We start from the raw sequence: 22,623 nt of genomic DNA on the forward strand, positions 1-22,623 counted from the left end.
CAAATCTACAAGATTCCTATCTCTAATTAATCAGCAAAAAGCCAGAAGTGAACATGTGACTCACATTGTTGGAGAGAGTCTGCCATGAGCAAATAGAACAAGTGAGAGCTTGAAGGCTTGAATTCAAGCCCCAGTACTGGCATAAAAGAACAGGAGTTTGGCCTAGTGGTAGAGTGCTTGCCTAGCATGCTGAAGGCCTGGGTTCAATTCCTTGGTACCACATACATAGAAAAAGCCAGAAGTGGGGCTGTGGCTCAAGTGATAAAGCTCTAGCCTTGGGAAAGCCCAAGGACAGGGCTTAAACTCTGAGTTCAAGTCCCAGGACTGGCTAAAAAAAAAAAAAGAAAACCTGTGTCACCCATCACCAGTGATCTCCCCACACTTGAATCTTCTTGAGGGACCCCTTCTCTCCTCTCATCCCATTCTCCTCTCTAGGCAATTACCATATTGTAGTCTCAGTTCCAAAGAGCCATTACATTATCCTTCTAAACTACTGGCATTGTTTATTGATGGAGATATGTCTGAACAACTACAGCAGTTGCATGAACTGCTATAGAACTTACTTTCACAAACTAGGATGACTGCCATATCCCTGTTCTATTTGGGGGGGCGGGGGGCGTTGCTGGGAATGGGACCAGGACCTTGCACATGCTAAACATGTACTCTACCACTGAGCTGCATGCCCAGCCATAATACTATAGGAACTCTGTCATATGATGCAGGCCATGACTGACCAAACATCATTACTGAGCATATGACTGTTGCTCACAATTCTGTATTACGCTTTATAGCCTACACAATAAATAACGCTCAGACTTCGTAACCCAAGCCATTCCAGTCTTCCCCTCTGGCTGTGGCTCACTACGACTACATGAGATTACTATTCTCCATGTTCTGAACATAGAAATCCGTTGTAACAGATTTCTTCTTCAGTATCTGCTCCTTCCCTCGGCTGTAGCCCTACTTGTCATTCAAGGTAAACTTAGTTGTTTCCTGTAAAATCTTCTCGTTAACTAGAAACTCCTGCCATACTATAGTAAGGACAGCAATGTAGCCACTGTAATGCATATAATCGATGAGGCAGCACATTATCTGTACATCTGTCCCTGTGTTGAATTATGAACATTTTAACATTAGGAACTATATATTATTCATATTTTGCTCCCAAAACTTTCAGGGCCTCATTATATAATGGCCATTCTATTGAATTTAATTGAGTTCCTTTGAATCAAGGACACAAACAGTCCAGCTACTACAAAATTCAGAATATTCTCAGATGACAACAGATGCTTCCACTCTGGGTATGCATGGTTGGAAGGAACTTACTTTTTCTTTCTCAACATTCAAGTTGTCTCGCAAAACATCTCCTGAAACCAGCTCTCCCTCGAGGTGTGTCAGCTGACTCTGAAGAGTCTCCAACTTGTTTTCTGCCACATGAGCCCTCTGCAGAGCTTCCTGGTGAAACTCAGACTCCTTTCCCAACTGTTCAGTGAGCTCAGCTATTTGGGCTTCAAGCTGGGAGACCATCTGGAAATGAAGACACAGAACAAGGGTTTAACAAATGGTTAAATTCTAGTTCAGCCATTTATGATATCCACTTTTAGATTCAGGCAAAAAATCACTTAAAAAGTAGTCCACTGCCCATCGGAGAGTGCTTGCTTAGCATGCACAAAGACCAGGGTTCAATTCCTCAGCATCACATACATAGAAAAAAAGCTGGAAATGGTGCTGTGGCTCAAGGGTAGAACTCTAGCTTTGAGAAACGTCCAAGGACAGTGCTCAGGCCCTGAGTTCAAAACTTACAACTGGCAAAAAAAAATTAAAAATAGGTCACTGGTAGCTATATTTGCCTCTGCTTAAAATCAATCTACTTTAATTATCTAACAAAATAGTCTAACCAGTGTTTTATCTTTTCAATAATTCCTTCAGGAAGTGGAGGTGTGACTCAAGTGGTAGAATGCCAGCCTGGAGTGGCAAAGCCAAGTCAGAATGTAAGGCCCTGAATTTGAGCTCCAGTACCAGCATATATAATTAACTAATTAATTAATTCCCTCAGTTGGTTAATTAATAAATATGTAAGGACAATATTTACTTACTTCCAAAACTGCCATTAAGTTAGGAGTTACAAAATTTAGAGAGAGGTTAGAATAAAAGTTGTTTTCAAAAACTGCAAGAATCATTCTCTCCACCCCCCGCACATGTAGTTGATTAAAAATTATACAAAGAGTGCATCCTGATAAGTAGCCCTAAAGCATACTGGGAATTCAAATGCAGAAGTACATTTTTTAAATTTTAGATAGTCCTCAATTGAGTATTGGTTATTCATGTCCTGAAGTCCAGTGCTACCGTCTGCCCATGACCCAGTTATGGAGTGATATTATCATTTCAGCATTTGAAAGGTCAAAATCTCTTTAATCTGGTGAGGTCAGACATGGTAATGGCGAGATACAGCCCTGATTACTGAATCCTCCTCGAACATAAAACCATGGCCCTCTGTTACTGGTACCAGAGGCTTACCACAACCCCCAGATCTTGCCCACTGCTGACATTTTCCCAGAGTTCCACTTTGGGTCTGCACAGTCCTGACTCCTTACACCAAAAGCAAAAGGCTATCAAAACTAAAGAAAACTTTCAGAACATTAAATCCAGTGTCATAAAGTGCTGAGTTTGCTAAAACTAAGTCTAAGCTTGACATTGGTGTCTCATTCCTATAATCCTTACAACTCAGGAAGCTGAGAATTAAGAACCATGTTTCAAAGCCAACCTAGGTAGAAAAAAATCTGTTAGACTCTTACCTCCAATTAACCATCAAAAAAAAAGCCAGAAGAAAATATGTGGCTCACGTGGTATAAGGCTAGCCTTGAATGAAAAAGCCAATCAGTGAGAGGCCCTGAGTCCAAGCCCGGGAACAGGTATGTCTGTGCATGGATAAGCAACGTGCAAGTGCAAGCATGCACACACAAAACAAAGCCTGCAGTGACAAATTTGCTTTTGTAAACTTTTATTTCTGATAAAAGAGAAGAAAGGGGTAGTAGATATTTATACAGCCTTACACTATCATTCTGAAGTATTAAACATCCTGACTGTTTAAAAATTTTCATAGTCAGCTAATTGAAAGGACCTCCAGAATACTGAAACAAAAGCCATATAATGAATGATTGTTGTCCTTAATGTATTATGTTATCTTTCATCTCCTTTGCTGTCTCTTGAGTATCTCATATTGTTACAGTATCTCACTTTGTTATCTAATATATTGAATTTATTTGTATTTGGTTATTTGAAATTTGATAGGGAAGGGGGGAAAACCAAGACGGGGGGTGGGGAGTGGGTGGGGAGGAGGGTGATGGGTACCAAGACATGTGAAAGGGTATCAATGTATGTGAATTAATGCACCTTCTATCTGGCAAATATCATGTAACCCTTTTATTAATTACAATAAAAATTATTTTTTTGTTCTTTGTTTTTGTTTTCTTTTTCTATTGTAATTAGTAAAAGGGTTACATGATATTTGCCAGATAGAAGTGCATTAATTCACATACATTGATACCCTTTCACATGTCTTGGTACCCATTACCCTCCCCCCACATCCCCCACCCGTCTTGGTTTTCCCTCCTTCCCTATCAAATTTCAAATAATCAAATACATATAAATTCAATATATCAGATAACAAAGTGAGATACTATAACAATATGAGATAACCAAGGGACAGCAAAGGAGATGAGAGACAACATAGTACATTAAGGACAACAATCATTCGTTATGTGGCTTTTGTTTCAATATCCTGGAGGTCCTTTCAATTAGCTTCATACTATATGGCCTTATGTATCAAGATTTTGCTCTATTGCAGATCTCTGCTAGTAGAGCCCAAGGTTTCTACTGATTATGACGAATGGCTTACTTCACTTAATATGATTTTTTCTAAGTCTTTCCATTTAAAAAAAAAGAAAGAAAGAAAGAAAGAAAGAAAGAAAGAAAGAAAGAAAGAAAGCCTAAATTTGGACTGTGTGTTTGGCCTAGAAGTAGAGTGCTTGCCTTGCATGAATAAAGACCTGGGTTTGATTCCTTGATACCACATACATAGAAAAAAGCTGGAAGTGGTGCTGTGTCTCAAGTGGTAGAGCTCTAACCTTGAGAAAGCCCAAGGACAATGAACAGGCCCTGAGTTCAAGCCCCAGGACTCGAAAAAACAAAACAAAAAAGAAAGCCTAAAATAAAAAAAAAAACACATACAAACAAAAAATCCTCTTGTCTACATTGTGAAGCCTATTTCCTATTGCTTACAATCAAAAATTTTAGAAAGAACATTTCTACTCTATAAATTTATTATTGAAGATTTAGTAAGATAGTACTGAGTACTTTCAAGAAGACCTAGCTTTTTGAAATTACTTGTTTTTGAAAAAAAGAAGTAGACCATTGTCTAGTAAGTTAGAATTCTAGCTCACTGAAATATTGATCAACTCTGAATTATAATTATGATCATCACCACAGTGGAGCAATATTGACCGACACCTCAATGCATAGGCATAATATAACACTTCACATGCTGTAATCCATAAGACACAGATCCTTACCTAATGAAGCACTTTAATGCATTCCCTGATCTAATCCCAGTCATAGTCTCATGCTTTTGGAAGAACAAATTTATTTCTTTTAGATAACTCTGGTGTATTTGTGTTGTAATCTTCATTTCCCTGCCACAAATGCTGCATTTGTCACCCTAAACTCTGATGTTAGTGTTACAGATCTCTTACATGAGCCAGGAACTGAATTTAACTAAATGAGTAAACTGGAATGTTCATAAAAAAAAAAATTTCATAGTCTCTAAAAAGAAACCAATTTCTACCTAAATATCTATAAACAAACATACAAAAAGATATTGTAGCTGCCTTATACTTTTCAGAAAGAGTAGTAAGATTTGTTCCAATTGTGCTCAGCACTTAGATTGAGAACCAATAAAGTATAAATCAGAGAAAACCCCTACAGCCAGGCGTGGTGGCTCACGCCAGTAATCCTAGCTACTCAGGAGGCTGAGATCTGTGGATCAAGGTTCAAAGCCAGTCCAGGCACAAAAGGACATGAGACTCTTATCTCCAATCAATCTCTAGAAAACAGGAAGTGGGGCTTGGCTCAAAGGTAGGGTGGTAGCCTGGAGCTGAAGAGCTCAGGGACAGTGCCCAGGCCAAGTGCAAGCCCCATGACCCACAAAAAAAAAAAAAGAAAACCCCCACATCTGTTTAAGGAAATCGTATCCTTAGCCATTATACAATGTAGTATTATACATGTCCTTTATACATTATTCATTAAGAAAGAAGGAATTTATATGCAAAAATGTAGTCTCACATATTAATATTTTAAATATTGTATTGGTTAAGATATAGTCAATATATTTTAGATATGAGGCCTTTGTCCGTTGTTTGGTTGGTGAAGATCTTCTCCCACTCTGTAGGCTTCCTAATTAATTTACTAGCTATGTCCTTTGCCATACAAAAGCTTAGCAGTTTAATGCAGTCCCACTTATCCAGCCTTTCTCTGATTTCTTGTGATTTTTGGTCCTTATTAAGAAAGTTTCGACCTGTGCCAAGGAGGCCTAGTGTATCTCCTATTCCTTCCTGTAAAGTTTTCAGTGTGTCAGCTTTTACCTCCAGGTCTTTGATCCATTTGGAGTTAAGTCTAGTGCATGGTGACAAAGAAGGATCCAACTTTAGTTTTCTGCAGGTGCTTAACCAGTTCTGCCAGCACAACTTGTTGAAGAGGCTGCCTTTCTTCCATTCTATTTTTTTGGCTCCCTTGTCAAAGATTAGGTGGCCATAGGTCTGTGGTTTAATATCTGGGTCCTCAGTTCTATTCCATTGGTCTTCAGGCCTGTTCTTGTGCCAGTACCAAGCTGTTTTGAGAATTATAGCTCTATAATAGAGTCTAAAATTTGGAATTGAAATTCCTCCTGCGCTGTTCTTTCTGCTAAGAAGTGTTTTTGCTATACGGGGTCTTTTATTATTCCATATGAAATTTTGAATTGCCTCTTCTATTTCTTTAAAGAATGCCATTGGGATATTGATGGGTATTGCGTTGAATTTGTAGATAGCCCTTGGCAAGATTGTCATTTTCGCAATGTTGATTCTTCCAATCCAGGAGCATGGGAAGTTTTTCCATTTCCTTAGTTCTGCTTTAATTTCCGTTTTTAGGGTTTTAAAGTTTTCATCAAAAAGGTCCTTTACATTCTTAGTTAAGCTAATTCCTAGGTACTTTATTTTCTTTGAGGCTATTGTGAAAGGAGTTTCTTTCCTGATTATTGCCTCGTTCCTCTCACTGTTGGCGTAAAGGAAGGCAGTTGATTTTTGAGGGTTAATTTTATAGCCTGCTACTCTTCCAAAGTTTTGAATCAGCTCAAGGAGCTTGGGAGTAGAGTCTATAGGCTTCTTTAAATACAGAATCATATCATCTGCAAAGAGGGATAGTTTTACTTCCTCTTTCCCTACTTGGATCCCCTTTATGCTTGCTTCTTGCCTTATTGCACTGGCTAGGAATTCTAATACTATGTTAAAGAGGAGTGGAGAGAGTGGGCATCCTTGTCTCGTTCCTGATTTTAGAGGGAATGGCTCTAGATTTTCACCAACTCAAAAAATTGAATCACTCCAAAACTAATCTCCAAAGTAACAACCATCCCATTAAAAAATGGGCCAAAGACTTAAAGAGAGTCTTCTCTGAAGAAGAAACAAAAATGGCCTATAGACACATGAAGAAATGCTCAACATCTCTGGTCATAAAAGAAATGCAAATCAAAACAACTCTAAGATTCCATCTCACTCCAGTTAGAATGGCCAGGATCAGGAAAACAAATAACAACAGATGCTGGAGGGGATGTGGCCAAGAGGGATCACTACCACACTGTTGGTGGGAGTGCAAACTCATTCAACCACTATGGAAAGCAGTATGGCAGTGCCTCAAAAGGCTAAACATAGAACTCCCCTATGACCCAGGAATTCCACTACTTGACATTTACCCAACCATCCAGAATCTAGGGCATACTAAATCCACTAGCACAACCATGTTCATTGCAGCATTATTCACCATAGCAAAGATATGGAACCAACCTAGATGTCACTCAGTTGATGAGTGGATCAACAAGTTGTGGTATTTGTACACAATGGAATTCTATGCTGCTGTCAGAAAGAATGACATTGCCCCATTTGTTAGGAAATGGAAAGACTTAGAAAAAATCATATTAAGTGAAGTAAGCCAGACTCAAAGGAACTTAGGCTCAATGATTTACCTCATTTGTCATAATCAGTAGAAACCTTGGGCTCTACTAGCAGAGATCTGCAATAGAGCAAAACCTTGATACATAAGGCCATATAGTATGAAGCTAATTGAAAGGACCTCCAGGATATTGAAACAAAAGCCATATAATGAATGATTGTTGTCCTTAATGTACTATGTTATCTCTCATCTCCTTTGCTGTCCCTTGGGTATCTCATATTGTTACAGTACCTCACTTTGTTATCTGATAAATTTAATTTATTTGTATTTGGTTATTTGTAATTTGATAGGGAAGGGAGGAAAACCAAGACGGGGGTGGGGAGTGTGGGAGAGGGTAAAGGGTACCAAGACATGTGAAAGGGTATCAATGTATGTGAATTAATGCACCTTCTATATGGCAAATATCATGTAACCCTTTTATTAATTACAATAAAAATATAAAAAAATAAATAAATGGTAAGTAAAAAAAAAAAAGATATAGTCAAGTCAGGCACCGTTGGCTCACACCTGTAATCCTAACCACTGAGTAGGCTGAGATCTGAGGATTGTGGTTTAGAGCTAGCCTAGTCAACATTATTTTATGTATGCAACTTTATTTTGACCTAGTAATATTTTAAGCATCTTCTTACGTCATTCAAGTGATAGAGTTCCAGGTCTGTAGCTCAATTAGTTCTATACTTCAGAGTTAGCTATTCAAAGCTGAATTCAAGGAATTATGTCTCCAAGGATATTTTATTTTTTTGGTACTCTGATTGAACTTATGAGCTTTGACCTTGTTGGACAACTGCCTTACCACTTGAACTGCACGCCAGTCCTCCCAAAATAGACTTGTGTGTATGCCAGTACTAGGGCTTGAACTCAGGATCTGGGCACTGTCCCTCAGCATTTTTGCTTAAGGATGGCACTCTGTCATGCAAGTCAGAACCATGACAGGCATAGTCCACAAGCACTCGGCAACTCTTTTTAAGTTTTCTCTGTGCGTGTGTGTGTGTGTGTGTGTGTGTGTGTGTACAAGTACTAAAACTTGAACTCAGGGCCTCATTCTCTCACTTGTTTTTTTTTTCCACTCAAGGTTGGTGCTTTGCCACTTGAGTCTGATCACTTTTAAAGGGATTTTTGAGTGTCATCACAGAATATAGATGTTTGAGAAACCTCAATTCATAGGTTCTAAGCCTGATTCCCCAACAAACTGTTGGTCACACCAAGAAATCCAAAGAATCAACATAGATTTTTCTTCCTCCCTCCCTCCCTCCCTCCCTGCCCCCCAGCCCCCTCTCTTTCTTTCTTTGTCTTCTATGTATAAACATATACCTGGCAGCTTGTGGGATAAAATGAGACTTGGCTCTGCACTCCACCCTGAAGATGTGGGGAGTTGGTTTGAGGGCAGGAGGAAGGCGACACCAGTGGGAACCGTGGACAGTCATGATGCCTCACCAAGCGTGATGACAACATACCAGTGCTTCACTCCAGGTGGTAATGACATGGTACAAGCACAGTACAGGACTGACAATAGGGAAAGGCTATATGTGTGTATTCGTGCAGGAAGGACGTGTGACTGCCCAAAAAATAAATAACTAAAATCTATTAAAAACAAAAACTAATGCTGAAAGAACACATGCCTCGATTTGGTAAAGCAAAAGACATAAGAGATTTCTATGCACTTAGTTCAACAATAAGCATGGAAGTTTTAAAAGTAAAGTCAGAAGGCTGAGTTAATTCACTTCCCAAGGTCAAGGGTTTGTTGATTTCCCCAGGGAGGCATTTTGCTCTGAGATAAAACCAAACAACAGTACAAGAGCTCTGCATTGAGAAAGAGCCTCTCAGGTCATTTAAGGACCAGGGACTTTGGGACATAAATAACATTTTTCTATTGTTCAAGCCATAACTTTCCTATAACAAGAATTGCATAAAATAAATTGCCAGTGAAGGAAAGCAAAGGTAGAGATGACAGTAAAAAGAAATGTGCTCATTAGCTGACCTATGAACTAGTAAATCTTCTATACAATACCTTCACAATGACAATAAAATTAGTAGTTAATAAACTATGTCCCAGGAATATAGTAGTAACCAAACTCCCTTTCCTCCTTGTCAATATGTATGGCCAACAGAATGGCAAGCTAAACCCAGGGACACCTCCTCTGCTCACATTAATCCTGCTAAGTGAGTTGAACACTCCCAAAAATACACACTGCAGCACCCAGCAATTCGGAATATGGCCTTATTTGAAAATGAGCTCTTTACAGAGATAACCAAGTCACAATGACTCGGGCTGGAGTAGACTTTAACCCTATTAGACCAGCATCCTAGAAAAAGGGGACATTTGGACACAAAGACTATGTGAAGACACAAGAAGAATGTCACCCTGGAGCCAAGGAAGGCCTGAGGGCACCAGAAGCTCAGTGACATGTGCAGAAGAGACACCTGAATAGGTATGCTCTGAAGGATCCCATCTGCCCAACCCCTGACACTAGAATTCTACCCTCCTCTAGGACTGTAAATTAGAACACGCTGCCCGCGCCACCCCCGTCAGTGATCTTTTGTTACACCAACTCTAGAAAGGAAACTCAAGCAGGAAGACTAGGGCAGTGAAATCCTCCATCTCTTACCAAGCCCAGGTGACCCGGAGGTGATTGTGAAACACAGACTGTGTCCCATCAGGGGAACCTGCTGGTGCACCAATGGCAATGTTTGCTTTTGGAGGTGTCAAGATTAAGAGCAGAGCAAGAGATTGATGGTGGGACCTAAGATCAGGAAGTTTAGGGGAAGCCTGGAGCCCATCTCAGGCTCTTTATGAGAAACTGGGTCCCACTATATCCTAAGAGCCCTCCGATTAAGAAATGTTCTTCTGATGGAAAAAGAGCCATAAGAATGTCTAAAGCAGGGCACACAGACTGTGGAGATGAATGTGTGAGCAGCTCTAACTTTAATTCTGGAAATGACACAACACTGCGCATCCATCATCAATCCTCATCCAGATGATTAGTCAGTTGGGAAACACCTCAAAGTAAGGAACAGTTTGCCCCAAACTTCTAAAAATGTTGCAATTTTCTGCCATTGTGCAAGAAGCCACTATTTCATAAACACCTGCTATGATGTCCTGAAATGTCAAGACTCAATAACATTTAGGGAGTCCTTTAGAATGTGTGGGGCTCAGCAGCAGTAGCGTCCTGTAAGGTAGGGATTTTCAGCTGCAGTGGAGGGGACCCAAAAGCCTGGGGTCTTATTTGACAGTATCTAGAGACTCCTGTGGTTGTTGTAAGTTAGTATGAGAGAAGCTACCGGGAGTGAGGAGGTAGAACCCGAGTCATTCCCAACCATTCTCCACTAACTGAGGGCCTTGAGCAGAAAACTGGCCTATGGTGCTAGGGTTAGAATTCTAACATGAAGATGGTGTCAGGGATGGCTCCTTCTAAGCATGTGCGATGAATCCCTACAATTGTGTCATCTTGCTTCAGTGACCAGGACTTCCTGGGCTCCAGTTCTTCCTCTCTCCCTTCTCACTGTCCCTTCTCTTTGTATGTTCCAAAGCACAGGACAATGTCCACAACGAAAGATTCTTTAGGCTCAAATGTCAGTCGTTCAGAGGCTGCTCTAAGATAGAATAAAGCTTCACTAAAGAAAATTAACTTTTACCAGAAGCAGAAATGCCCGGCACAAGTAGAAATGACTTTCTGAAGAAGCGTGGGCGATGTCCTCAGTTCTACCAAGAACTGCAGACCCAGGAGAGAGAAAGTGGGGGTAGCCAAGGATCACCAAGAGAAGAGAGGTTCAGCAGGTAGGATTGGACACAAAGCAGAGACGGCACTGGGCCAAGCCTTCTGGGCTTGTGCGTGAGTATTACTCAACCGCAGGCGGAGTGTAGCTGTGGCAGCTGGCAGGGGAACGAGGCCTCCCCCACAAACACACTCATCAACTTGTAAAGCTCCCATTCTTCAAAAACATTTCTAAGACAATATATGAAATCCATTTTCTCCTGATTTGACTTGAGGATGAGTCACACAAGACACCCTCTATTTGCTTAATTTCAGGCTTTTAAAGAGGGAGAACAGCTATTGGGGAAAATTACAGGGTAGGAAAAACTGACAAAAGCACTAAAAAGAATGTGAATCATTCTAATTTTTATGGGGAGTTGGGGAGAGGCAAATTCAGCTTAACCAATTTACACCATTTTGTTGTAGGAAATAAACATATATATCATGCTGGCAACTGAATGCCATGATTTCATAGGCTGGGATTAAAATAGTTTTAGAGAAAAATTAAGAAAACTTGGGGAAAAAATGAAGAAGCAATAAACTACATGGCCAAGAAAAAAAGTAGCTAATGAAGAATATCGATTGCCATTCAAGGTTTTCTTAGTCTGGTAAACAAATTCTTCAGTTAGGTACATGTAGGTAAACTGAGTCACAAAGAAAACAGTTAATCTCACAGCTCCATATTTATTACAGGGTGGATTTCGGTCAAGCAGCCCTCTGTACATAAACATTTTATATTAAAGAAAATCCTATCATCGATTGGCCAAAGAGGCAATATGGGTCCCTTTTAAGCAAGTACAAAATCTAGACTTTTTTAAGGGAAAATTAATTTTTTAGCATTAAAGAAACTGTAAAATGTGCCTTTGCACTATTTTTAAATAAGTTTTGTTGTGTATATTTAATATATATAGTAGCATTATCATGTTCTTCTATAGGAAAACAGATCCTATGTTGAAACTAACTAATATATCCATTGTCTCTCATTTACCCAACTTCCCTCTCTCTTTACTACATCATGGATGGCCCTCAAGTATATTATGCTAAGTGAAATGACCTAAATATTAAAAAATTACCACATGCCCTTAGCTCACACCCATAATCCTAGCTACTCAGAAGGCTGAAATCTAAGGATCAAAATTCCAAGCCAATTTGGGCAGAAAAGTCTGAGACTCATCTCCAAAATAACCAACAAAATGTTGGTATAGAAGTTTGGCTCAAGTGGTAGTATGCCAGCCGTGAATGAAAATAGTAGAGCAAGAGTGTGAGGTCCTGAGTTCAATCCACAGGACAAGCAATAGATTAGTTAGGTAGATAGATAGATAGATAGATAGATAGATAGATAGATAGATAGATAGATAGATAGGCAGGCAGACAAGCATATCCCATAATCTCTGGATTCCCAGGCTCACAGTGCTTTGAGCAAGTATGTGGTAGAGCCAGGATCCAAAACCAAGTATGGCCCACCTTAGAGTCGGTTTATCACTTGAATGACTCCTGTTACCTGAGTTCTATGCACAGGTGAGTGTAAGATGCCCACGTTGAAATGATACTGTTCACTCATTTGCTGAGTGCTTTCAGAGGGAGCTCGTCCACAGCCATCACACACTCACCCTTTTCCTGCCCTCTTCCTGATCGCCCAGTTTTCGAATCCTCTCCAAAATGGCATCGTCAGTGGACCCCCTCATCTCCAGCATGCAGGGAAGAAGGCCTATGATCTTCTGCCTAAAGGAGCCATTCTGGCTTTGTGAGGCCATCGCTGCCTCCCGGCTGGCTTGCAAGCTTGTTTCCAGCTGCTGGGTGCTGGCCTTCAGGAGGTTCAGTTCCTGCTTTGAAGCAGCCCAGGCCTGCTGGCCAGTGAGCAGCCTTTCTTGGAGGATCTTTACTTCCTCTCCAAGTGCCTCTTTGGCCTCCACAGCACCAAGCAAGTCCTGAAATAAGAAAAGGTAGTCACAGCAGCAGCATGCTACGTCTGCATCAAGCACAGCCGTTCACCTGCCTCACTTATGAAGGACTGCAGGGCCAATGTTCACTCCAATTTTGACTCTAAGTCTTCTGTTGTCTCTTTGTAAAGTCATTAAATTGCAAAAGTTAGGCAGGCATTAAAAATTCCTTGACTACAAATGCTCTTTAATCCCAGTCTAAAATCTACACTCGCTAGCTGGATGTCAGTGGCTCATACCTATAATCCTACCTGTTTAAGAGGCTGAGATCTGAGAATGGCAGCTCAAAGATAGCCTGGACAAGAAAGCCTATGGCTGTTGTCACTAGTTAACAATTAACAGCAAAAAGCTTCAAGTGGAGCTGTGGCTCAAATGATAGAGTGCCAATCTTGAGAACCTAAGGAGTAGTCCAGGCTCTAAGCTCAAACCCCAGTAGTGGCACAAATATGAAGGAAAGAAGAAAGGAAGGGAGGGAGGGAGGAAGGAAAAGAAAGTAAAAAAGGTCTCAAACATCAGTTGAAAGCAGTCACTGGAGCCATGGAGTTAGAGAGCCTGGCCTCCTCAGACATGGAATGACTAATTATGCTTTCTCCGTCCCTTTCCTACCCGGTCACCTCCCCTGAGAAAGCCCTGTTCCTGCTCTCATATCAAACTACAGTCCTTAGAGCTAAGGACAACAAATCAAAAATACACTATTTACTTAGGTGCCTGTAGCTCATGCTTATAGATTCAGCTACTTAGGAGGCTGAAATCTGGAATATCAATGTTCCAAGCCAGTCAAGGCAGAAAAGTCCATGAGACTCCGTCCCCAAAATAGTCTGCAAAAAGCTGGGTTAGCGAGGCGCTGGTGGCTCACACCTATAATCCTAGCTGCTCCGGATGCCGAGCTCTAAGGATTGTGGTTCAATGCCATCCTAGACAGGATAGTCTGTGAGACTCTTATCTCTAATTAATCACAAAAAGACAATCTGGAAGTAGAGCTGTGCCTCAAGTGACAATGCATTAGCCTTGAGCAAAAGAAGCTCAGGGACAATGCCCAAGCCCTAAGTTCAAGTGCCAGGACCAGCACACACAAAAATTTGGCTCAAGTGGAAGAGCAAGCTAACTAAGTGACAGTGAAAGATCCCGGGCGGCCTTCCAGTATTTACACATGCCAAGAACATATCAGCTTTATGACAGGTATGTGTCCAGGTGGGACTACCACTGCCACAGGAGCCAGCTCAGCATACTTCACTTATGAACTACAATCCCAAATTTAATGATGCATGGATGAAAATTAACCCTCATCACTTCACACCTCGAATCCCATACAGGATATGATTCATCCTAATATTATTTTATATTGAAAGAAATCCCCTAATTCAAAAAGGATTTATGGAGATATTTGTAATCAATCATTAGCAAAAGGTCTTCAAAAAAAATTTAAAGGACTGGAAGTATAGCCTAGTGATAGAGTGCTCGCCTAGCATGCAGAAGCCCTGGGTCCAATTCCTTGGTACCACATACACAGAAAAGGCTGTAAATAGCACTGTGGCTTAAGTAGCAGAGCACTAGCCTTGAACACTGTCCAAGGACAGTGCCTAAGCCCTGAGGTCAAGACCCAGGTCTGGCAAAAACTTAATTAAGCCTCTATCAGATGATTGAGTGGGAAGGACTTACTGATAATGATTGAGTAAAAAGGAAATGATCAAGTGTCCACTGATGCCAGAAAAAGCATAACTGAAGTAGTTTGGCTTTAAGGAATTTTCCTAGCTGCGTACCAAATTATTCACTACTTTAGAGATACGGTTCAGCCTGGCACCAATGGCTCACGCCTGTAATCCTCAAGAAGCAAAGATCCCAAAATGAGCCCAAGCAGGAAAGTCTATGAGATTCTTATCTTTAACTACCCAGCAAAAAGCCAGAAGTAGGGGTATGGCTCAAGTGGTAGAGCACCAGCCTTGAGTGAAAAAGATAAGGGAAAGTACCCAGGCCTGAGTTTAAATCACACACACACACACATACACACACACACACACACACACACACACACACACACACAGAAAAGGGAGAAGAGAAACACAGTTCATAACAAACCAAGCTCAACAAATCCAAAGCATTTTCTTCCTCTGAAAGCAAAATCCTTAGAGTCTATTAAATTAAAAAAAAATAAATAAGTGACACATGACCAGAGCCCCTGTGAGTGAGGCAGGTCTTACTTCACCACCTTGAACTCTAAGCTATTTCTGTATAAAATGCAGAAAACAGAGCCAGGGCCAGACCTCGAGGACAGCCACTCCCTAGAACTCTGATTAATCGCTTTGGGATTCAGATCTGCTGGAAACAAATGTCCTTTGCCTGCAATTACCTGGCCAGCTATCAAGAGCGAGGTACCAGGCTGGAGACTGGTTGTGTGGCTACCTCAAGGATGCACTGAGCACAGGGCGCAAGGTAAGGTGACATGGCATGACCAACCAGGACAGCTGTCAGACCACACTGACACAGACACTGGCAGCTTCCTCCAGAAACTCAGGCTGACCTCCACAGGGCAAAATGGTGCTTGCAACTGAGGACAGCCCCAGACAGCCAGCAAGCCCCAGCCCTTAGAAGACATTTGTATAATTAGAAATCTTTAAATTCACACCAACTAAGGCAGTACTCACCATTACTTTCACAAACATGTTTGTTACTACATTTCATTTTAGCTTCCAATTAAATGTGAGTCTGCATTAAATAATAAAGCCATTCAAGATTGGTGTTTTGAAACCACCATCAGTTACTGTTCCAGTGTGGCGCATGATTACAAAGATCTGTCCAAAAACTACCTCTTGAAATGTGATGACTAGACCTTAATTCCTCCAATCTGAAGTCAGGTCTCCTAAACAAAAAGTCATTTGGCTAATTATACCTCCAACCAGTTATGATTAGCAAATAAACCTAGAAAATTCCTCCAAACAGATATACTCATACATTGCCGGTGGAACTGTGATTAGATGTTTTGGTATGAATATCTAACAAAACTTACTATGCACATGTCTATTTGGCAAGACTGAGGTTTGAACTCGGGACCTCAAATTTGCTAGGCAGGCAGGCCACCACTTATGCCACACTCCCAGCCCTAGTGGATTTACTTACCAACAGAGTCTTGCCAGTCAGCTTTGAATCCTTATCCTCTTACCTACTACTCCCATGTAGCGGACACCACAGAACACACCATCATATTCTGTTGGTTTGTTGAGATAGGTTTTCACTAATTTTTTGTCAGGCCTCAACCCCAATTTTCCCAATCTCTACCTTCTGAGTAGCTGAATAATTGACTAATTTTACATGTGTGTTATTTTCCATATTTAATAGTCTACTCATAGATATATTGTGGGGACTGGAATTAGAAGATTAGAAGAATGGAATCTGGGCTATTCAATTCAATTCATCTATACCTTCATTTCTGTCAGTTGTGGGGCTTAAACTACAGGCCTGGGCGCTGTCCCAGAGTCTCTTTGTGCTCAAGGCTAGCACTCCAACCCTTGAGCCACAGTGCCATTTATGGTTTTTTGGTTTTGGTTTTTTATTTTGGTTTTGTTTTTTTGCCAGTCAGTCTTGGCTTGAACTCAGATCCTGAGCACTATCCTTGGACTTTCTCAAGGCTAGAACTCTACCACTTGAGCCACAGCACCTCTTCTGGCTTTTGTCTATGTATGTAGTACCAAAGAATCGAAGCCGGGTCTAGGCAAGCACTCTACCACTAGGCCAAACTCCCAGCCCCCACTTATGGTTTTTTGAGTGGTTCACTGGAGATAAGAATCTCATGGGGACTTTTCTGTACAGGCTAGCTTCAAACAGCAGTCTTCAGATCTCAGCCTGCTAAGTAACTAGGATTACAGGTGTGAGCCACAGGTTTCCAGGCGACACTAATACTTTTATGAAATAAACTAGAACTGTCCACAAATGGAAAAAAAAGGATCACTCTTTTCACAACATGTGTTTCACATCAGATACAGAGTACAAATGATACCTCAAGCATGTTGACATTGCTTCAAAATCTCTTCTAGACTAGAAATTCCAGGAGGCTGAAGCAGGAGGATCACAGCTTGGAGGCCAGTATAGGCTGCATAGAAAATTTGTATCAAAAAAAAAATCTATAGTCTCAACAAGCCAGAAAGACTGGTTTTGAAGGAGACTAGAACTCAGTGCCTGATGCTTTCACTCATTAGCTAGCACCCTACCAACTGAGCCCTGCCTCTAATCCCAAAACGTATCTCTCCTACAAGCAACGTAAACAAGGTGATGTTAGTCAACAAACCAGAGACAACTTACTGTCACCTCAAGCTTCGCACACTGAGGTAAATAAGACCCCTCAAAATGAGGGCTTAGATCTTTAACATGGGGATGTTAGTCATCTTTTTATTTTGATATAATTGCAAAGTAGAGCTGTGAATAACTGCTTTTCTAGATTAATTTCCCCTGGTTTCAATGGAGAAGGAGTTGCTTGTGCAGGAGGCTGAGATTTGAAAATCCTAGTTCACCATCCGTGCTGGCAAAAAAAAAAATCCATGGGACTCCTACCTACAAACAACCAGCAAAAAGCTGGAGAAGGAGGCAGAGCTCAAGTGGTAGAGCCATGAGCAGAAAAGTTAAGCAAGGGCATAATATTCTGAGTTCAACCCTAGTACAGGTATAAAAATGAAAGGAGGAGAGGAAGAAGATGATGAAAAAGAGGAGGAAGGAGAAGAGGAAAACGCAGAAGAGGAGAAAAGGGAGAAGGAAGAGGACATTGTTTCTTTTTCCATGTTTATTCTCATTATGTGTATTAAAATTTAAGTTTATTGGCCAGCCATCAGTGACTCGCCCTTGTAATCCTAGCTACTCAGAAGGCTGAGATCTGAGGATCTTGATTCAAAACAAGAGTGGGCAGGAAAATCTGGGAGACTTATCTCCAATTAACCAGCAAAGAGAAAAAAAATAATAAAACACACATACACAAAAAGTCAGAAGTAGAGCTATGGCTCATGTGTTAGAGCAATAGAGCTCAAAGTCAGCATCCGGGCTCTAAGTTCAAGCTCCAGTACCAGCATCAAATTTTTTTAAATTTATTTCTATGGTTTCTAATGCTGAAAGTTCTACTTTTGTTTTATAATTAAAATGTTTCTATTCTTTATCATACTAAATAAATAAATAGGAGCAAATGAAGAAAGGGCTGTGCTCCTCTACTCATGGTCTGGAAACTGCTGGACTTGAGCACAGGAAGCTGGTGGAGAGTTTGGAGTTCTGTTCTAGGAGGAAATACTGTGGGAACTAGAACATTCGTCCTGTGCGAGTCTCCCAAGGATTCAAAGGCTCCTCTATCAATGGAAGATTAGCTCTGTTCTGCTTAAATCTACGACGGGTGAAATGGGAGCTATCGGACGACACTAATGATAAAGGAGCGGACCTTGCCCACATCTGAGCCGTCCCCACGTGATCATAAAACTTGGCAGGTCAGAACACAGCAAAAGCTGAAATTCTCACCATCGTTCAACAACATACTGGGCTGGCAATAGCTTTTGCTGCCCTGAGGTCAGTATGGGCCTGGGCTTCAGGGCAAAGCTGCCCAGACTCTGCTCTGGTCATGCTGGGCCTGGATGGCTATGACACTACCCGTTGGCACTCTCATGAGGGGCATGGGCTAAATGGGATGGGTTCTGCATGGCATGCTGAGATTCTATCTATAATTAAAAGTTTTTTGGAACTATTAATATTCAATGTTGTTTTAACTATGGCTCAAGTGGCCTTGAGAAGAAAATGTTCGGGGACAGTGCCCAAATTCTCCTTTGAAGCCCTAGTACTGGAATAAAGGAAAAACAACAACAAACCATATTTCAGTGGGGTACAGGCCAACGGTAGAGCACATGCTTAAGTGTTCTAAATTCCATCCCCAGTTCCAAAAATGTTTAATGTTGTTCTTAACATACTATGCTATTTCGCTTCTCCTTTTTTACCCTTTGGATAATCTCATGTTGTTACTGTATCTGACTTTGTTACCTGGCATATTGTATATATGTTTATGTATATACATATATTGCATATACATTATTTTTATTTGAAATAGGAAAGGGAAGGGGGGAAAACGAGATGATTGGGGGGATATGGGGACAAAAACCATGAGAAGGGGTATCAATGTATGAGAAGTAATGCATTACTATCTGGTGAATGTAACTGTAACCCCTCCATACATTACCCTGACAATTAAAAAAAAAGCTACTAAAGCTTTCCACATCATGTATTTACCATTTCTGATAAGCTAGATTTTATTAAGGAAAATTTCATAAAGTAACTGAAGTAGATTCATTAAGCAAACCCAACATCTTTCCTATAAAAACACACCCCTTGGCCTAGTAGACATTTCTCTTCTTTCCTCACAAACCCATTTTCCTACCACAAAAACAGAGCCACAAAGCCATCATGAGACTCTGCATGCGGCCATTAATTCGTCCGTAAGAACACTTGATGGGATTGCTCAGTAGTAAATCTTGGGAGGTGCAGTACTATGAATGAGTACTTTATTATAAAGGCCTCAAGCTTTTACTGCTCATGTTTTTATTTTACAATTTTTATTGTTTTGGCGAGAACCTCAAGTCACAGATTCCTCTTTGGAGCTCTCTCTCCCTTTCACTTGCAAATTGTTTACCTTTAACATAAACAAAAATTTTAAAGTGACTGTCTCCTTTCTCCTCTATATTCTCTTCCTCTCCCTCTCCTCCTTCCCCCACTCCCTTCTGTTTCCTACTTCTTGCCTCCCATCTCCTTCCCTTCCCCTCCTTCCTTAACTCACCCCTCCCCTTCCCATGTGAGAACCCAACCAGAAGACTGGCATCTACAAGCTGGAAAGACAGCCTCATCTGAACTCAACCTCATCAGCACTCTGATTTTGGACTTCCCCAGTCTTGTTTAACCAGGAGGACTGGAGGGGTCATGTTTTGTCTTACTCTTTGCAGTGCTGGGCGCCACACCCAGGGCCTCATGGATGCTAGATAGGTGCTTTTTCATGGAGCTAGACCAAAGATGGTGGGTTTTTGTTATGGTAACACAAGCTACCTAAGACATGTTGTTGATAACGATGGTAAAATCTTCAGCTCTTTTCCCCAAAGCTGAAGTGTCAGAAGAGAGGCAGCAGAAGAGAATTTGTTGATATGGGGAACTGGGCGAGAAATAGAAGTCTCTGTGATTACTGTGGGTGACCGCCACACCCCACATCACTGCAGACAGCAGAGGCAAGGAAGGGTCTTGTCCCACACACCAAAGCTACCGTCTTGCGCAGCCTTAGAGACCCATGGGGCCTTCTTTCCTCTCTCTAATCTGAACTCCATCTCTTTATCCAGGCCCTTCACTTGCCTCCAGTGTACGTTTATTAACAAATTGCTCCAGTTCAAGCTGGCTTTTGTAAGTGGATTGTTATTACTAATCCGATAATTAGTTTCTTTTCCACAAAAGTTTAAGGAACATAATTAAAGGATTAGACAGCATTAACCAGGTGGCACTAATTCTCGTGGTCAAACAGATCTAGTTGATTGGAAAATGTCAAGCAATGTATGTGAAAATTAAATTAAGGCATCAGACTCACTCCTTTTGGTCAGCCCCTCTCAGAATCTCAATACTGGGGGGCAGATACGTTGGGGTACACCTGTTCTGCCCCTTGCTCAGGAGGTGGAGGTAGAAAGGTCATAGCTCAGATCAGCACAGGTAATACTCAAAACCCTACCCTAGAGTAACAAGGGCTGGGAGAGATTCAAGTAGCAGCACATTTGCTTAACAAGCACATGGTTTTCTGTTTAAAAATCCAGCAGTTCTAGAAAAAAAATTTAATTTCTATTTACTTTGATCCATCAAGTCTTCTAGGTTTTGATTTTATATAACACATAAAAAATTATGTAAAATTATTCATACCAGCCTTACTAATAATTTTATACCACATATAGTAGACCACTTTGTACTACATAAAAATGAATATGTTATATATTATATGAGATGTATTTTTTTTTTATTTTGGTGGTAGTCCTAGGGCTTCAATTTGGTGCCTGGGTACTGTCCCTGAGCTTTTATGCTCAATGCTAGCACTCTCCCACTTGAAACACAGCTCAACCTCCAGCATTTTTGATGGTTAACTGGAGATACACGTCTCACAGGCTTTCATCTCCAAGCTAGTTTTGAACTGTGATCCTCAGATCTCATACTCCTGAGTAGCTAGGGTGACAGGTGTAAGCCACAAGCACCCAGCTGAGGAACATTTTTTCATATATTATATGCATGCATGTGCACAGAATAGTTCCAGAAGGATTTGTAAGAAACAAGTTTCCTCAGAGGAGAAATGAGTGCTTAGGGAGAGGAGATGGGGAGGAGTCTTCACTGTTATCTTTTCTACATTTAGAAGGTTTGTTTTGCTTTTTGTTTGTGCCTTGCCCTGGGGCTTAAATTTAGGGCCTGGGCACTGTCCCTAAGCTCTTATACCATTGGATAAAACTTTACCACTTGAGCCAAAGCTTTGCTTCTGGCTTTTTTTTTTTTTAACTGGAGATAAAAGTCTTACTCACTTTCTTGCCTGGGCTAACTCTGAACTGAGACCCTCAGATTTCAGCCTCCTCAGTAGCCAGGATTACAGGCATGAACCATAAGCACCCAACTGCATTTAGAATTTTAGGTTTTGTAACCATATTACTTATTTGCTTATAAAATTTTAACTTTAAAAAAATCCTAAGAGGGACTGGGAGTTTGGCCTAGTGGTAGAGTGCTTGCCTAGCATGAACAAAGACCTGGGTTTGATTCCTCAGTACCAAATACATTTTAAAAAAAAGAAAAGAAAAGAAAAGAAAAAAGCCAGAAGTGATGCTGAGGCTCAAGTGGTAGAGCTCTAGCCTTGAGAAAGTCCAAGGACAGTGCTCAGGCCCTGAGCTCAAGCCCAGGACTGGCAAAAAAAAAAACAAAAAACAAAAAAAATCCTCAGAATGTCAATCTTTCCAAAGTAAGCCATCTCCTTTACAAACGCTACTTTTAAGTAGTTTGCATGTCTTTTATTCCAAGTCAGAAACCTGTATGTGAAGAGAGGGGAGGAGGGAAGTTAGGAACAGGGAAGGAGGGAGAGAAGGAGAGAAGGAGGGAGAGAAGGAGGGAAGGAGGGAGAGAAGGAGGGAAGGAGGGTAGGGAGGATTGGGGAGAGGATCAGTCAGCCTGTTCTGATAACTTAAGCCTGTGTTGTGCTCACCCATTACATGAAAGAAAGCAGCTTTTTTAAATTATGGTATACACACACACACACACACACACACACACACACACACACACACACTGCATGTTGTACCTGCTTCAGCCTGTCATTCCCTTCCATGCAGCAGGCAGCTTTTCTCTGCTCTTCCTTGACTTCCGATGCCAGCCTCATGATTGTCTCTCTGTTAGCTTTTGCTTCCATCTCATGGGCATTTACTGTCTCTTCAAGAGTAACTACTTGTCCTCTCAGAGATGCATTTTCCTTGCACAGCTTTCGAACCTGAAGAGAAAGTAGTTACAGCTAAACCATTAACACTTTCCCCTGACTGTCTACATCACTGTCTGTAGCCTGGTAGTAGAGCCTATTCTAAAAATGCTATTAAAAAAAAAAAGGTATCCCTCCACAGATACAAGAAAAGAAAAATCACATTCTCAAAGGCAGCCTCAAAACTGGGTTTGTT

General features: G+C 41.0%; 1 protein-coding gene across 1 annotated transcript in view; it reads right to left on the minus strand.

Moving 5' to 3' along the window:
* Ccdc170 (coiled-coil domain containing 170) overlaps positions 1-22,623 on the minus strand; it is a 66,771-nt gene that overhangs the window by 20,816 nt on the left and 23,332 nt on the right. Inside the window, exons 5-7 of the mRNA XM_090337948.1 lie at positions 22,257-22,442; positions 12,620-12,937; positions 1,327-1,527 (exon numbers count right to left, since the gene is read on the minus strand). Coding sequence (XP_090194074.1) covers positions 1,327-1,527; positions 12,620-12,937; positions 22,257-22,442 — 705 coding nt within the window. The remainder of the gene's footprint in view (positions 1-1,326; positions 1,528-12,619; positions 12,938-22,256; positions 22,443-22,623) is intronic.

The sequence above is a fragment of the Megascapheus bottae genome, chromosome 8 (assembly GCF_031878675.1).
Source record: "Megascapheus bottae isolate mThoBot1 chromosome 8, mThoBot2.hap1, whole genome shotgun sequence".
NCBI classification, from domain to species: domain Eukaryota; kingdom Metazoa; phylum Chordata; class Mammalia; order Rodentia; family Geomyidae; genus Megascapheus; species Megascapheus bottae.